This window comes from Sus scrofa, chromosome X, assembly GCF_000003025.6.
Source record: "Sus scrofa isolate TJ Tabasco breed Duroc chromosome X, Sscrofa11.1, whole genome shotgun sequence".
Classification (NCBI taxonomy): domain Eukaryota; kingdom Metazoa; phylum Chordata; class Mammalia; order Artiodactyla; family Suidae; genus Sus; species Sus scrofa.
In genome coordinates this window covers 17,615,534-17,634,001 of record NC_010461.5, presented here as the reverse complement: position 1 = coordinate 17,634,001, position 18,468 = coordinate 17,615,534, and the positions used below count along the sequence as shown (strand labels likewise).

Below are 18,468 nucleotides of genomic sequence, written 5' to 3'. Positions count from 1 at the left end.
TAATAAGAATCATTTTGACTATATTTTCTCCAGTTTTCTCAGGGATTTATGTTTCCCACTTAAATGATATACTTAAAATTATTATCGTGAACAAGTAGTGTTCTATAATTATTTACATTCCAAAGCCTTAACCAAGTGCCTCAATTCCATTTCTTAAAATGCCCTTGCTTTTTCCAGTGGTTTTAACATACTGTTTTCTAAATGAGTTTATATTCTACAGTCTACTGTTCATTTCTATTCCAAAATAGTATATTTTTCATCTTCATTTACTAAAACAGGAGTCATTAGGAATTCAAATTATGTTAATTAGAACAAAATATATGTAATTAATTAATCTGTGTTCTCAGTTTAAAAAAAAGAATTAACTTCTTTAATCGTAAGCAAGTACCAGCTTTAAAACAAAACAAAACAAAAAAAACCTATCCTGATGGAAGTTTTCTAAAATGTGATTTTAGAGGTCATTGCATAGCTGTATCTAAATTGATTAAAACTCATTAAACTTAAAATGGATAAATTTTATAGAAGGTAAATTAGGCCTCAATAAAACTATTTTTAAAAGATATAAAATATAAGCATTTCCAGGAAAACATCATTAAAAAAAACTACCCAAAAACTATTTTTTGCTGCATTGAAGCATAAAAATTGGCATTTTAATTAAGAATTTAAAAATGCTTCTTGCATGATTAGAAAGAGCTTGGATTCCTAGTTTTTGCAAAGGTCAAAGTCTGTTAATAAAATCTAAAAAAATTCACTCAAAAGTGATGAGATGAAGTACAGCATGATTCTTCCCATAAAATCTTAAAAAAAGACTGTCATATGATCTTCAAAATGTACCAAAAGAAAAATCTATTTGATGACTGAAATGCCTGTAGCAAACTGAATTCTAAAGCATGTTTTCCACTTCCCTGACCATTCATATTTCAAGTAGGACAAGCTTCTCTCTCAAGATTAAATATCAAGAAAACTGAAAGAAAAAAAAAATAAACATATACTAAGGAAAACACTGATTTTATTTTATAGTGAATTCCCCTAAAGTTTTCATTTTAAAGGCAAGTCATATACAACTATACTAAGAACCGTTCTCAGCCAGGTGATGCTAAAGTTTGGTCTGATGATCTTGGCTACATATACGTATAAGTTAAAGAAGGCTGACAGGTTCCAATCTTTGTAAGTCACCAAAGATCAACACTCCATCATGACTTAATGATCATCTACGAGATAAAGAAAAGGATCTCTGTAGAACAGCTAAACATGATCAGGTTGAAAATAAAACAAAATTAAGAGGAAGTTCCCTTTGTGGTGCAGTGGAAAAGAATCCGACTAGTATCCATGAGGATTAGGGTTCAATCCCTGGCCTGGCTCAGTGGGCTTGGATTCCATGTTGCTGTGGCTGTGGCATAGGCCAGTTGGCAGATGCAGCTCTGATTCCACCCGTAGCCTGGAGACTTCCATATGCTGCAGAGTGTGGCCCTAAAAAAAAAATAAGTAAAAAAAAAAAAAAAAAAATTAAGAGGAATTTCTTCCTCAGTCTAAAGAAACCTCGATTTAGAGTTCAGGATACTTAGAGAAAAACATGGGGCTTACTTTAAGTAAAGGAAATTAAACTCATGGAAGCAAAGCTTTTTGGTGCCAGAAAGTTAAAAACAAAAAACAAGATGAAACCCTTAGTTCATTAGTAAATGGCTATTATAGGAACTATACTATTTAGATCTTAAAAGTTAAACAACTGACCTTCTAAAATCATCATACAGATAACACAATGCTTATACTTCTTCATAGTGGAAAAGTTTATGATCCTATAAGAAATTATTCATTGCTCATTCTTTTCAAACAAAAGCACTTATAGAAAGGTTATTAATGGTTCAGAAATCCTAAACAAATTAGGAGCTGTTAAGAAAATCTAGGGAGTTAACTAGGAAATCTGGAAGGTCTTACTATTTCTCAGGTTGGCACTGTTGAGCCTGAGGGGCAGTTTATGGACAGTGGCCTTGTAACATCACTGCTCATTTCTGGAACAAGAGGTGCCACGTGGGAGGAGTGGGCACAGGAGAGGAAATAAGACCGAACTACAATAAGCCATAGTATTGGGTAGTGTTTGAAGTAGTATTCTTTGTCTCTGTAATTTTCCTGGTACTGAAACTGAGCAGGACCCTGTGGGGCTCCAGGGCACAATAAGCCTTTCTGTGTCCCCCATTTCTTGTTTTTAGGAAATGGACCTCATTCAGGCTCTGTGGTCTGAATTCCAAGGGGCAGGTTCAGCAGTTGCTGATGGGGAAGGGAGGGGATCCAAAGACAAGGAACAGTCAAGCAGTAACAGTACAGCCTTGGGGCAGGATCCTGACTCCCCCTCAAGGGATACACATAATGATGTAAGGCATCTCATACACCTAAGAGAAAAGTTATATTCCTTATGCTTCTTTTAGAAATGAATAGCTTAGAAATGAAAACTTTAAAATTGAATAGCTTGGAGCCCTTCCTTGTGCTTCTCCTTCATTTGATTGCACCCTAAATACAATCACTTGTAAACTAAAGATTAGGTACCTTGAGCACAATTGCTGTGGGTTAAAGATTATAAGCATGTGATGTTTTTCAGGAACTTGCCTAGTTTGTTCTGATCGCTGATCAATATGCCCTTTTTGCAAGTACTGTTAATCTAAGCAATAACCCAGAACACCACCACCAGAATCATGCTGAAATGCCCTGTCAACAGCTTAGATGACTAAGGTTCCTGAAAAAAAGAATTGCCCCAACCCCGATTCTTATCTGAAACCTTGTTTTTCTCCTTTTAGAGAATGAAACTCCCTGCAATTCTTCCCCATAGGAGGGCACAGTCTTTAGGGCATTAGCCTGCTGTGGCCTCCTCTGCCTGGCAAAGCAGTAAAAGCTATTCTTTTTTCCTTCACCCCAAACTCTGTCTCTGAGTTTCTATTCCAGCACCGGTTGACAGAGGCCGAGTTTCAGCAACAGTATAGAAATAATTTTTGTCCTATACTTTCATAGCATGAAAAAAGAAATTAGTTCAACAACTTTCTTAAATAAAGCAAAAATCTCAAAGAATATATATTTTTTCTTTTAGAGGCCTACCTCTCATGCCTTAAATATTTTAAAGGTTTTCAATGCTATAAAAAGATACCTCATTGATCCCTTCAAGATAGAATGGTCTTGAATTCCCCCTGTGGCACAATGGGATTGGTGGCATCTCTGGAGCACTGGGATGCAGATTGAATCCCCAGCCCCCAACACAGTGGATTAAGGATCCTGCATTGCCACAACTGAGGCTTAGGTCACAACTGTGGCTGGAATCTGATCCCTGCTTCAGGAACTCCATATGCCACAGAGTGGCCAAGAAAGAAAGAAAAGGAAAAAAAAAAAAAAAAAAACCCAGAATGGTCTTAACATGTATTTGAGAAACAAATAGAAATAGGTATTAATGCTGAAAATGAGAAAAGAATAAACTTTCACTATAAATAGCAAAATAAACTTTTTCTATAAATAATACTTTTGAACATTTTTAATGATGTTACTGTACAAAATGGTGCATACACTGATCTGTAAAACTCCAAGTATAGACTGATTTGGCAAAGCCACATAAAACTGCAAGAAAGATGAGGTGTGAAAAACAGCAGGATGTAGGTTAAAAATAGACAAGTAAACCATGAATTGAAAATAAACAGTAAAGCTACCAACTGTGATTCATCTCTGAGGCTTTTCCTCTGGGAAAGTCTGTTGTTTCATTCAAGTCAATATTTAAAATGAAACAGAAAAGGGGATTTTTGTTAGCCTTAGAGTTGATTTTATTTATGTAAGGAGCTGGTTTTTGAAAATAAATGTTATTTAAATGGAAGCTCCAGTGAAAATGCAGTTTTTGCAATTTGTAAACATTTTCCCTAGCACCATAATGCTTATATCCTAAACATTCAAAAGGTTTTGAATGATATTAAAGATATCTCATTGATATCTTCAAAGCAGAATTACAAATACTTCCTATATATAAAATTCTATATGGGAATTTTAAGAATCAAGGTCAGAAACAGAAAAGTGGTATTCTTCTTTAGCATTTGAAGAGAAACACCAAAGCACAAATAAATGTTTTTATATGCCACATTCCTAAGAATCACTTCCTCAAAATCCTTAAGAATTAGCTGACATTCAAAAGGAGATGTACCATGACTGAGGAACATGATAAAAGAGAAACTACAAGGGCTTTCTTAACACAACAAAAATAGATGCAAATTATAATTTTCATACTAGGGAATAACTTCAGGCAAGTTACTTAATGTCTCATATGTGAAATGGCGATAATGACAAGTGCTTTGTGAGAGATTCAGTGAGTCAATACATGTAAAGTATCTAGCTTGTATGGAACTAAATTAAAGATTTTTTCCTATACTTTCTTTTCCTTTCTCCCCAGTTAAGGAACATTAAATAAAAACTGCAATAAACTTGTCATATTGCCATACATGCAAGTCTTCCCCAAAATGTAATAAAAATTTTAATGCCAAAAAGTCAGTTTTTAAGAAAATTAAGTCAGTTGTTTGGCATCAAAACAATCATATTTAACTGACAAAATTTTTTATTCTTCAACTAAAGAATTACACAATATTGTATACTAAAGGAATAAACCAAGGTTAAAGATCCAGTGCTTGGCAATATTAAATTGAAATGGCCCTTGCAAATACCCCAATCTACCATGACAAATCAAAATATTAAAAATTTTTGGTCAATATCATTTCTATGGTACTTTTATAATTAGGTACTTAAGTTCTTCAAAACAAACAAAAATAAAAGACAAGATACATTCTTACCTTATATAAAGGAAGCATAAAAACAGATTAGTTTTGTTCTAGAATTTAATATTAACTAAATTCAGTTAGAGAAGAGGTAGGGAGTTAAATCATGATTTTACAAGTCACTAACAAATTTTGTTAATGCTTAGCTTTTGAAATTACTTAAAGGGAAATAAGATGAATATATTCTTCACATGGCTTTGGTGAACAAAGTCTATGAATTATAGAATACTAGTGCTTAGAAGAAAACTCCTGCAGGTTTTATATTTTTATTCTAAAAAGAAAATAAAAACAGAGGTTACGGTTCAAGATTACCCAGGGCTAGAGGCAGAGTTGAAACTCCACTCTTTCTCAGCCCTCTGCCCTTTTATACCATTTTACGATGCATTTCAGCAGGGATTCACAAAGGCAGTCATGAAGAACACTGCTCTTTCGGCTCTTCTAACACTGATTAATGTGTTTTGTTTCCTGTGTAGTTTGTAGGACACACTGAAACAAAAGGGCATGTGGAGTGTTGTCTTGTGCTGTTGCTGCTACCTAGAAAACATTTCTTTTCTTTGAAAGGAATAAAAAAATTACTGAAATACACATCCAATAATAATCTCTAATGAAAATCTGGGCTACTTGTCAGGAAAACAGTCTAAACATTTCAGCTGGCACAATTATAGGTAAAATCCTGCCACATGTAAATTGACTTTGAGAACTTCTGAAATTTATGTTAGCCAAGGAACAGTTAAGATATTTACACAATCCATGGCAGAGGAGGAAGCAAAGTCAACTTCCCAAATACGGAAGCAGCACCCTTCATTTATCTTTCCTTTTTTCCAACACTCTAAAAGATTAAGACTCTATGAAAAGTGTAAGTTTAAAAAGTATAAAAAATCACCCTGATCTACAAATCATTTCATAGAAAAAATTCTTCAATGAGGAATTATCACTTACCTTTAACTTACAATCAAATCATCTCTCTCTTTTCCTTAGTCTCTCTATCTCTAACATTCTTCTATCCTCACTGCTGCTTCTCTAATTAAAGATCTCAATAAACAGCAGAGGAGAGTATCAACTCTGTAGTCAGATGCCTGGAATGAATCCTGGTTCCACCACTTCCTTTCTATTTGGTTTTGAACTTAACCTCTGCCTCTGTGAGTGGTAGTTTTCCTATCTGTAAAATGAAGACAACGCTCCTAGGGCTGCTTTGATTAAATGAGTGTGCCTGTTAGCCTCAGAATCACCAATAGAAGCAGCAGCATGATTACAGGTGGCATTCCATACTGGCAGGTTCCATATCCATGAGTTCAACCAACATCGAATCAAAAATATTTGGAAAAAAATGAAAGCTCAAAAAACAAAACAAAACAAAAACAAAAACAAAAACCCTTGAATTTGCTGTGCACCAGCAATTATTTACATAGCACTTACATTGTATTAGGTATTATAAGTAACCTACCTATGATTTAAAGTATAAAAAAAGGATGTGCATATGTTACATGCAAATACTACATCATTTTATATAAGGAATTCTTCTCAGATTTTGGAATCTGAGCGAGTCCTGGAAGCAAGTCCCTGGCAGATAACAAGGGACAGAAATTATTTTAGGAATAAGCTCTTATTCCTAAAATAAACTCTTAACTGGTTTCCCTTTCCCCAGCCTTATTCTTCTCTAATCTTTCCCAGCGCTATAGCCCAAGTAATCTTCAGAATTCAAAGATCTCAACACAATAATGGCCCTAAAGAGCTCCCCACAGCCTGCAGTATAAAATCCAAATGCCTTAACATGGCAAAGAATTCTTTTCCTCCTCTTTCTTTCCTTTTTAAAACTAAGCTGTTCAAGCATAATTGTTATAGGCAAGCCAGCTTGGAGCTGAATTTTCTTGCAAAAAAATCTTCAAAATATAAACTTTAGTTTCTTTTCTCAATTTACAGTCTCAGCAGAAGATTTTAAAGTTATCGTCACAAAGTTGTCTTTTTCTTCTTCCAAGTTTACCTTTAATTTTTATGGTCAAACTGTTAAATGGCCTTTGACTTAATTATCATCAGGGTAGGATATAACACAAAACAAGCATTATGAGAACTGCTGCAGCAATGGCAGCCAAAGAGATGATTTTAATTATTTCTTTCAGGCTTTTTGTCACATTTTCTCTTACTACGAAACAAACACAAAACACTACTGATTCACTTCATGGATTGCTATGTATGTGTGTGCACACTCAGTATGTTTGTAGATGAATTGACATTTACTAAGGGCATCTTATTAGATGATAAAAAGAATGCTATCATAAAAATTACATAATGCATTATCTCAGAAACTATTATATAGTGTTCTAAAAGCCATTATGTGATTTTATAAACAGCCATATCTGCCATTAAGAAGTAAAAACATTCTCTAATCATTCTATTTACTTATAATTTACCAAACATAAATATCAAGGTTAAACTAATTTATAATTATAGGACAGAGGATAGTTATAAAAAGATACAACTACAATCAAATGTTTTCTTTAAATTTAAGAAGCCTCCTGAAACAAATGCATTACATTATTTAAGGATAGGCTATATTTTAAATATATTTATATATTGACTATTATACTACTTGTAGAATTTATTTTGTATAATTGATAAACATGGTTTAGACAATCATGAAACTTTTAATGATATAGTATAAAAAAATCACTGTCTACCAATTAATTATCAAAAAGCTAATAATATGCAGCTTGTAACTTTATGGTCAGCCCTTCAAAGCCACAGATTCAACACACTGATGATGATGATCACGTAGTATTGTAGTGCGTATCTATCGAAAAAAATCCGTATATAAGTGGACCTACGCAGTTCAAATCCATATTGTTCAATGGTGAACTGTAATAATATATATATATACACATATATATGTAAATCCTACTGACATTTATTCAAGAAATAATTCTAGTAAAATTGTATATTTTCAGTTTCTTATGAGAGACAAAGTGTTTTTTAGGATTTGATTAAGGAACCATTATAATACAGTACACATCCCTTACAAAAAAACCCAAAAATGAAAGCGCTTTCTAGTGTTTATAAATAGCTGTAATGTTTTACCATTAAAATGTCTAGCTGCATATACAATTTTATTCTAACTTTTCTCATTTTATAAAAACTTTTATATGTTCCAAGACAAATGAAAATTAACTAAACTAGTACAAAAGGATCAAATTGTGTTTATAATATCCAAAATTACTGTGCAAAGTGAGTAATAATAAAGAATGAATAAAGCAAAGGTAATGAGACATGCAATACATGCTATAAAAGTGACAGTATCTAATTGCCCATTTAAAACAGTAAATAGAATCCTGACGGTCACATCTTAAATATGACCAATTAACGAAAGGAACACAGAAAAATCAGGAGACAAGGCAGTATTATAAAACTACTTACGATAGCCAAAAATGATTTTGCTTATGAAGCAGTAAAGATATTTTGAAACTGTCAGTGACTAAGCATTGATTAGCTATTTAGTTGGATATGAAATTCTGCAAACAATTTTGTATCTATTTGCTGATATGCTTATACTGTAGTAAATCCTAATTAGATATGTGTTACTTAATATTCCTTCACTTGCCTAAACCTTTGACAAGAAAATACAAAATAATATTATATTCAAACTGGTGTCTGAGGAGGATAACTTATGAAACATGCATAAGATTTTACCTGTCCAACCAGGCAAGCAGACTCTTGGCTGCTCCAATCAGATCCACAACTGAAGTCAGAAAGTCATTTGGCAATTTTCGGCTGGTTCTCCCATCATAATGGCCACTCCTTCTTCTTCCTGTTATAAAATTCTGTAGATTTTTGGCAGATGCATTCAACTTGTGAGAAAGCGTTTTTAGATTTTCTGTTTCCAAGCCATAATTCTGAATTATAAAAAGACAGAGGACAAATATACTTAAAGTCAGTATTTTATTCACTCATTAAAATATTTACTGGGTACTATATGTACAGGCAATAGAACAACTGTAAGTAACACATAAATAAACTAGAATTCCTGGCCTAGCAGAACCCATAATTGAATGAGAATTTGGGAAAATGTCAGATAAACAAATTACAATAAAATGTATAATAACTAATATGAACATGGAAAAATAAGGACATTATATCTTGGAACTATGACACCCAGGATAGAATGATTATAATGACTCATAATAAGTTTCTTTTTTAACCCAAACCTAGGTTCATTTACTTGTGACAATATTTATCAACAATTATTTTTTGAATATCTATGCTATTAGCAAATGCATAGCCACCAATGTAGGTACCAGGAAAAATTCTGTTTCCCCAGAATGAACAAAGTATATATAATGCAACAATAAAATGAAATGGCAAAAATTAAATCATATACGATATGACTATTTTTCTCTGTCCTCTTCATAATGACTCCAGTTTAAGAAGTTTCTTTTATAATACGGAATACCAGGAAAATCTCTGCATCCTCAGGGGAATCAATACACTTTCTTCTTTTCATAAGGCAAATTATAAAACTAAACTTATTTTCAAATTTGCCATGGTGGCACTAGCTCACAGTCAAATGTGAAGCACATCTAGAGCAATTGTAATTACTTTTTGGTAAGTATAATTTGTTTTCTTCTTTTCCTTGTTCTCATTTTTCAATTTCCAGTAATATTTATTACTTCACTCTAAATATTTTATCTATAAATTACTGCAAAAAGGATTTATATGAATAAATATAAAGAAGCTTTTAAAAGCTATATTCAATAGGAAAATACTGTATGATCCCCTCAAATAAACTTTAGGGAAAGATTTTGTAAATTACAATTAAATAGTAAAATAGATCATTTTGAGTTGTAAAACAGCTCTAAGAAAGGCTTGTTAACCTGATCAAAGGAAGACTTTGATCAAACTACTTAGCAGCATGTATGTCACTGTCATGTGTAAAATTAAAAGTATTATGAACTTATAGAAAATCATAAAACCCAAGAATGTTAGAAAACCACTGAGGTCAAAACAAATTCTAAGCTTGATTTACCCTCCTTTTACAGTTAACTAAAGTGAGACACAGAGAGATTTTTTGATTTGCTTAAAGAGCTCAGAGCTTAGAGTAGAAAATGAGACTACAAGTCATCAGGTCACCTGTGAGGGAATAGCTCTACCACAACTCCTTAGCAGCAACAATCTACTCCTGTCCAAGCAGGGTAATGGAAATGAAGTAAAATGGAAGATAAACTACTGGGGAATGAGAAAGGGAAGCAAATAGTACAATGAATTTAGCTAGATAATTAGGTCAGCAATCACTCGGTGCCTAGTTTATACATAATTTAGGTTTGTTTTTTCTATGGTAATTTAAGAAAAAAAACAGGAGTTCCTGTTGTGGCGCAGTGGTTAACGAATCCGACTAGAAACCATGAGGTTGCGGGTTCAGTCCCTGCCCTTGCTCAGTGGGTTAACGATCCGGCGTTGCCGTGAGCTGTGGTGTAGGTCGCAGACGCGGCTCGGATCCCGCATTGCTGTGGCTCTGGCGTAGGCCGGTGGCTACAGCTCTGATTCGACCCCTAGCCTGGGAACCTCCATATGCCGCAGGAGCGGCCCAAGAAATAGCAACAACAACAAAGACAAAAAGACAAAAAAAAAAACAGCGGGGGGAAAACGGGAGAGACTAGAGGATTCTGATATATAAACGTTAAATATCAAATTATGAATGTTATCATTAAAGATTTAAAAATGATACAAATCTGATTGTTCTTCACTGAGAATTTGCATTTTTACTTAAAAAAGACTGTTTTTGAAGCATGGATTTGATTTTTTTTAAGTATAGTTTATTATATGTTCACTGTTAAATTTGAATTGCCATAGTCTCTCAAGTCAAGAGGTTTAGTTTACACAAATAAAACAATATTCTGTTCAAATTCTATTGCTTCTTAGGATTATTTGCAAAACATTTGGGAAATTTTATTCAAGATGTCTCTATATTATAAAGAAAATTCTCTTATAAGAGATAGTCTCTAATGACTACATAAGAACAACTTACAATAATATCAACTAAACTTAAAATGATACTTCCAAAGTAGCTGAAAGTATTTTCAGAAGTGTTTCCCTATGTTAAAGCATTTTACCTTAAGTACAACAGTGTTTTTGCATTTTTCATCTTTGTGTACTAATGATTTTAGTGAGAAAATATTTGTTTACAAACAAATCAGAATAGTTTTCAGAGAAGCTCAAATTAAAATCGTTTATAAGAGTTGAACCAAATCAGTCAATGTGATAACCTTCACTCTGCAGCCATTAATTTCCCATAAAAGATTCATTTAAATTATCTCTTTAAATATTAGCATCACAAATATTTTATTATAAAAGTCAAAATGATTTTAAAAGAACACACATCTTCTTATAAATGAAAATCTGAAGGCAAAGTAAAACTTATTTCAAAGCTTTCAAACCTTAAGCTAGTATTATACTAAAAAAAAAAAAAAAACAAAAAAAACGACTCCAGAATTAGAGGATAGAAGTTCCCATTGTGGCTCAGCAGTAACAAACACAACTAGCATCCATAGGACATGGGTTCAATCCCCGGCATCACTCAGTGGGTTAAGGAACTTGTGTAGCCTTGAGCTGTGGTAGGTCACAGATGCAGCTCGGATCTGGCATTATTACTGTGGCTGTGGTGTACGCAAATGGCTACAGCTCTGATTAGGCCCCTAGCCTGGGAACTTCCATACGCCGAGAGTTTGGCTCTAAAAAGACCAAATTAAAAAAAAAAATTAGGAGAAAAATCTTCTGGACAAAACCTGGTAAGATACCCTGAGAAGGTCTCCTAACTTGGAAGCCCACTAAAGAAATATCCTAGGAATTCACATTGTGGCTGAGCAGTAACGAGCCTGACTAGTATCCATGAGGATGTGAGTTCGATTCCTGGCCTCACTCAGGGGGTTAAGGATCTGGCATTGCTGTAAGCTGTGGTGTAGGCAAGCAGCTGCAGAGCCAATTTGACCCTTAGCCTGGGAACTTCCATATGCCACAGGTATGGCCCTAAAAAGCAACAAAAAAGAAAAGAGAAATATCACATATGGAGGAAATTCAGGTGAAAAATGAGGACGACAGAGGAATTCAGTAGCAAGAAGAGACAAAAGTGCGGAGTAGAGAGTAGAAAAGGAAATTCTTAAAACTTATTCTAATTAACAAATATAACTAGTTAAGCCAATAATTCAAAAGCATTTTTAAAAATTCTAGGAGTTCCCGTCGTGGCGCAGTGGTTAACGAATCCGACTAGGAACCATGAGGTTGCGGGTTCGATCCCTGCCCTTGCTCAGTGGGTTAAGGATCCGGCGTTGCCGTGAGCTGTGGTATAGGTTGCAGAGACGCGGCTCGGATCCCGAGTTGCTGTGGCTGTGGTGTAGGCCAGTGGCTGTGGCTCCGATTAGACCCCCTAGCCTGGGAATCTCCATATGCCGCGGAAGAAGCCCTAGGAAAGGCAAAAAGACAAAAAAAAAAAAAAAATTCTAGAGGAGTATAAAAATAGGTTAGAAGCTTCTTTGTATATAACAGAGTCTATGTAATACTATTTTAACAAAAGAGATGGATTACTTATCTCTCAAGTTAATTTTTATCATTGCAGTTCTCAATTCTAAATAGATCAAAATCAACTACTGACAACACAGGTATCTTTTGCTATTTCCTTCATGAAAGTGGATGGTTTCTTATGACTCACTAAGTCACCAGTAAGTCACACTTCCCTGCTTACCATGTAAAGAAGTAACAAATAAATTAAGCACCCCTTTGCTCTTGGCCAAAGGTGTGCCGATGAGAAGGACTGTGAACGTTTTAAAAATACAGGTTTACTCATTACAGACTTGCTTTTTACTGGATATGCATAGGCCAAATAGGCATTATTATTGGTATAGAAAGGACTACATCAAGTAAATAAAAGCTTGGACATAAAATGTGCTTAACTGTTTTCTTTGTCCTATGTCTTACCTACTTGGCCAATGACATTCATGCCAGGAACCAGGCATGACTCCACACTGACTGAACATAGCCAGTCTAGTCTTAACGAATTGGTATGAAGTTCATACTGTTCTTCTCTCAATTATATGCATGCAAAAGCATTTGAAAGAAACAAAGAAGGAATACACTTAACATTTTATAAAACTGAGTTGGCTGTTCTCTCACTAGTGGCAAATTCTCACTAAACATTTAACTCAAAATACTGGCACCACATATTTTACAATGCCAATGCTATTTTATTCAGAGCTATTAATCAGAATGCATCATGCAGCAGGTGTTTAGGTTTTATAATGCTTTGTTTCATAAATATGAGTGAGTACTAAAAGGATTGCTTTAATGAATTTTTTTAGAAATGAATTATTTTGAAATGAATGAACCAAGCAATTATGTTGCAAAGAAACAAATCTGAGCAATTTCAGACATCAAGTTTTTCATGCAAAATATCTATTACATGAAAAATACATGAAGAATGAAATGACAACTGTTCTTATCCTGTCAAAAATGATTCACTTATACTTCTCAATAAAAGGTATATTTCAGAACATTAAGGTCTATACATTAAACAATATACATTTTATTTATGCTTAACTCCTTCTGCTAATACAATGTGCTCTGTATTGAAGTAGAGCAAATTAGCATAACAGCTTGAATGAGTTAATACACCTCAAAATCATGAACAGCTTATTTCCTTCTAGGATAACACAGTACAAACAATATAGTTGGTGCTTAATATATATATTGCATGAATGAACAAGTTACTAAATAAACCTTTGATTTTCATCAGCTTCCATAATACTAATTTCCCATCAGAACTAGTTTTAAGACAAGGCAGATGAAAATATTCCATTGCTTAAAAGAAACAAAGGAATTCAGTAATTTTTCTGTGTCTTCCTTATATTAAGAACAGAAACTTCAAAGTCAGAGGCTATGTAGCAAGAGAAAAAAAATTACGGTTCTCTGGAGAAAGGCAGAGAACTTCATTCAGTAAGATAACGTTAATTTGATATCCTCTATGGGCTAAGCACTGGGTAGGAAGCATATCGAGGACTGAAAAACCTAAGCAAAGACTGTGATATAAAGTCTAAGTTGCCTTTCTTCCCATCACTTCTCACTCTGTGGCAGCTAAATCAAATTCCCCATTCTTTTCTGAACACCCCATACTCTCACCATTCTGTGTTACACATATTTTCTCTGCCTAGATAACTTTTCTCCAACAATTTGTCTGGCTAACATCTACCCATCCTGCTATTTCCAATGCAAATCCCATTTACACTCTCAGGAGTGTTCATCATCTTCTGCACTCCCCTGGGATTTCTTTAAATCTATGTTATCTTTTTTGTTTGTTTGTTTGGCCCTGCCCACAGCATGCAGAAGTTCCTGGGCCAGGGATCGAACCTGCACCATAGAAGTAACCAGAGAAGCAACACCTGATCCCTAACACTCTGAGCCACCAGGGAACTCCTCTTTAAACCTACATTTTGTTTTAATGACTGCTGTCTCCTTCACTAGTCTGTATCTATCTTAAGAACACAAACTATGCCTTTTTCATCTTTGTATTCCCTGTGGTAGCACTGTATGAGCATGAATATATAATTGTTAAAAGAAGAAATAAATACAGCAGATGTAAAGGAAAAGTCTGTACTTTTTAATGATGCCAGTATAGATGTTACAGCTTCAAAGAGACAAAACATAGCTCCCCATTCCCAATAGCACAGTTCCTGGTCTAGTCAACTCAGACCCTATGATTTTATAATGGCACATAGAAGAAAATCAGAATCCGCTGCTCAGATTTTTGCTTTATATTCACTGGAAAACATCTGGTACATAAACTGTAAGATGTGTGCACTTCTAACTTGTTGATGTATGGCCATTAGGAAGCAGTGAAAAGGAAGTTTAACATAATTGACCTCTTCTGGGAATAAACATAGAATGAATTTAATGTTTATTTTTTTTTCCCAAGAAAATGATTCAGCACTATGGTGCTTAAATTCAGAATTGCATGGGAATGATCTACATCTCTAATGCCATCCTTTTAAGTAATTATAGGTCAGCAGAGCTTATCATGGGCCAAACTCCAAAGCCTACGATCTACTACTTTTAGGTCGTACTGTAACCACCAACCTTACTTCCTTCTTCAAAGTGGTGAGTGGAACTCAGCATGCGAATGCTTCATCTATGAGAAACCCTGCTCATGAGACATACACTGTAGACTTCAAGGTCTGACACACCCAACTCTTACTATTGTAGCAGCTGTGGCAAAGAGAGGATGCTAGGTCAGATTCCCATCTCCAAGCACCACTTCTATTGCACTCTCATGGCCACTCTGACTCAGCTTTGCAGACCACTATGCAAAAACAACATGGACTCTTTCCTTACCCTGGGTACTAGCTTTCATTTCAGGCATGATTTTTGCAATTTGACTCAGATAAGAGAGATAAGCATGCTTTCTGGTCTGATTTAATTTCTCTTATCGCAGGAATAAGGAAACAATAAGATGCCAAGATTATTGTCTGAAAAATATGTCAAGTCTCTTTCATCACCACTTTCCAACAATATTTATTCAGCATCCACTATTGCCGGGCATTTGCACTACATACTAGGTGTTCCATAAGCAGTGTCACTTTTCCCATATAGCTTGTACTCCAGCAGAAGAAACAGACAATAAACTGAAAAATACACATATAAATACATAGTTATAAAACAAGATGAGGGTTTAAAAATAGAGGAACAGTAGAGGGCCAATTTTAGACCAGGTTGGAGCTGGGGGAGCAGGGAGGAGTGATCAGGGAATGTCTCTGAGGAAAGGACAATTAAGGTAAGGGTGAAATAGGTACTATTCAACCAGTCTAGTTTGAGATTCTACTCTTCTTTATAAAACTATTTTCAATCAGCTCTTTTTCCCTTGTTTATCCTATTGGCTTTTAGTGAAATCTGCTGACATGACCAATGTACCTTAATGAAAATAACAGTTCCTGTCACTCTTGTGACAGCTCTTTCATAGTTGTCTCCATGCTTCTCTGACCACTCCTTAGGTCTCCTCCACAGCCTCCTCTTCTTCCTTCCCAGCTGGAGTGTCAATTTGTGTCCTTCATTCTTTATATTCTATAGGCCCTCCCTGGATTATCTTGCTATCTATGGATTAATCCCTATATCCTTGAGACTCCCAAATCTATGTCTTTAGCCACTTCTCAGCTTCAAATTCATAAATTCAATTGTTTGATTAGTATCTCTTTCTGGATAACCCAGAGAGGCCTCGAATTCAACAAATCCAAAACCCAGTTTATAGTTCCACCTAAATCTATTCTTGCTGCTATTACTTATCTTCATTATTGCAAAATCTTCTACTCTGTCTCAGTAGCCAAAAAGATGGAATCTTTCTCAACTTCCTTTATCTCACTCACTTCTCATATTCATCGATCTTCTCTATTCCTAGTGCATATTCTTAGTTCAAGCCCTACTCAGAGCCTAAGTGGATTATCTTAAAAATGTCCTAATGTTCTTCCTGTCTTCGGTCTATGTCTACTCCATTCCACCATTTCCACTACCATCACCACCTGACCATTCTTGCATGGTTCTCCAGTGTCCACACTAAAAAGTAAAAATCTCCTATCAGGATATTAAGGCCCTTTACAATCTGGCCTTCTTCCTTTTAAAGGCTAATTTTATGCCACTGTTTCTCACTTATTTTTGGTGGGAGAATAGCTTACCATTTTTCATGCACACTGGGCATACTCCTTTTTCTGTATGCCTGTGTATATGTTGTTTTATCTACCTGGAAATCCCTTTCCTCTGTTCCTCAGTCTCTTAAATACATGCTAATTCCCAACTAGGTTGTTAAAGATCACACCTTTTGCAATACGAACTCACTTAGCTTAGTCAAAACTAGTTATTTTTTTCTTCTGTGCCCTGTAATAATTAGCCAATACTTTTATTTTAGTAATTACACTCTAATATTGTGATTATTTGTATGTCACTCTCCGCCCACTAGGCTTTTCAAGACGGCAGGAAGTAGATCTTAATCTGACATACACAGTGCTGAGTGTATTGATTTTTAAATTACATTTAATTACCTACACATTTATCATTTATCACCATCATCTTAACAACAGTTACTGCTTATTGAATGCCTACTATATGCCAGGCACTGAATTAGGCACTAAAACACTATCTTCTTTACTTTTCACAGCACCACCAAGAGGTAGTTCAATTTTTTTTGTCTTTTGTCTTTTTAGGGCTGCACCTGTAGCATATGGAGGTTCCCAGGCTAGGGGTCGAATCAGAGCTGTAGCTGCCAGCCTACACCAAAGTCACAGCAACGCAGGATCCGAGCCGTGTCGGTGACCTACACAGCTTATGGCAACACCGGATCCTTAACCCACTGAGCAAGGTCAGGGAACGAATCTGCGTCCTCATGGATGCTAGTCAGATTCATTAATTGCTGAGCCACAATGGGAACTCCGGTAGTTCCATTTTAAATAAAATAACTAAAATAACTAAGGTTGTAATGAAATTATTTGCCCATAAATGTTAGTAACTGACTGAGCCAAATTTCAACCCGATGATTATATTACAAAACTCATGTTCTTTGTCACTGTAGCTCTAGCCCCAATCATGTTAGTGTCATCTTACTTAGCATGGAAAAAAATCTATGTTCCTCTCAGAATTTCTAATGTACTATCGGAATCTTGCAGGATAACGCTGACACTGATTTCTCTTGTCTTACTAGGCACTGCTCTTTTAACATACAAAAGTATAATGTACCATATCAATTTTCATTGATGTATATACAAAGAACATTAAAATAATTATTTTAGGATGATTTTTAAAAAATAAAATTACTTAACATTTGTGATACTAAATCAAATTTTTTAAAAGGGAATGAACTTTACAACCAATTGTATGCAATCATATATCCCAAATACTGCTGTAAACACTCACTTGATGAGCTCTAACTTAGTTTTTCAAGTAGCTAAAGAAAGTGTTACCAATTGATTTAATAAACTTCTTTAACTTGTAATTTGGCACTTAACATCAAATTCAATGAAAGAAGTAACTACCACATGCAATTAAGAATTAGGGGAATTTTTTTTTCTGCTTGCATTAAATTATTTTTTTAAAAAGGGGGGAAAAGGGAGAAGAAACAAAAAAACTTTTAAGGAAAAAAATTTAAAAGGAAAAAAAAAACAAGAATAAAAAGCAAAGTTTCCCTTCCCACCAATTTTATCATGTCCTTACCAGGGCACACAGCAGGTCAACTGCTTCCAAGATCAGTTCCTGGTGGCCGATGCGACTGACCCCCAGATCTTCTAGCTCTTGATGCGTAATGCGCAGCAGCTGGTCCCCACTGATCTTCTCCCTCTCGAAGTTCTTAATATACTGCTGCAAACAGTCATCTAGACCTACAAAGGAAAACATGGAAGACAAGAATGAAGAAACAGCTTGAAAATTTTTTTTAATAAAATAAAATAAGCATTAACTCCTACCAATTAACAAGTTAAGAGGATTTCAACTCTGGACTAGTTTAATCATCCACCTTTTCTCAACCTATATATGGGCTGCACTGGGGGATAAAAATTCACTTCCTCGTATCCCTAGTTTTTAGGTTCCTATTTGAATTTTCCTCAACAATTACTGGAAAATATTATATCTCTTTTCAGCAGTTCTCTTTGTTGCCTGCTTCACAAAATGTGCT

The 18,468-nt window shown here is 34.8% G+C and overlaps 1 protein-coding gene across 12 annotated transcripts in view; it reads right to left on the bottom strand.

Annotated features, from left to right (window-relative positions):
• CNKSR2 (connector enhancer of kinase suppressor of Ras 2) overlaps nucleotides 1-18,468 on the bottom strand; it is a 276,921-nt gene that overhangs the window by 204,033 nt on the left and 54,420 nt on the right. For all 12 annotated transcript variants that reach the window (XM_021080290.1, XM_021080286.1, XM_021080289.1 and 9 more), the window contains exons 2-3: nucleotides 18,012-18,175; nucleotides 8,472-8,674 (exon numbers count right to left, since the gene is read on the bottom strand). In XM_021080290.1, coding sequence (XP_020935949.1) covers nucleotides 8,472-8,674; nucleotides 18,012-18,175 — 367 coding nt within the window. The remainder of the gene's footprint in view (nucleotides 1-8,471; nucleotides 8,675-18,011; nucleotides 18,176-18,468) is intronic.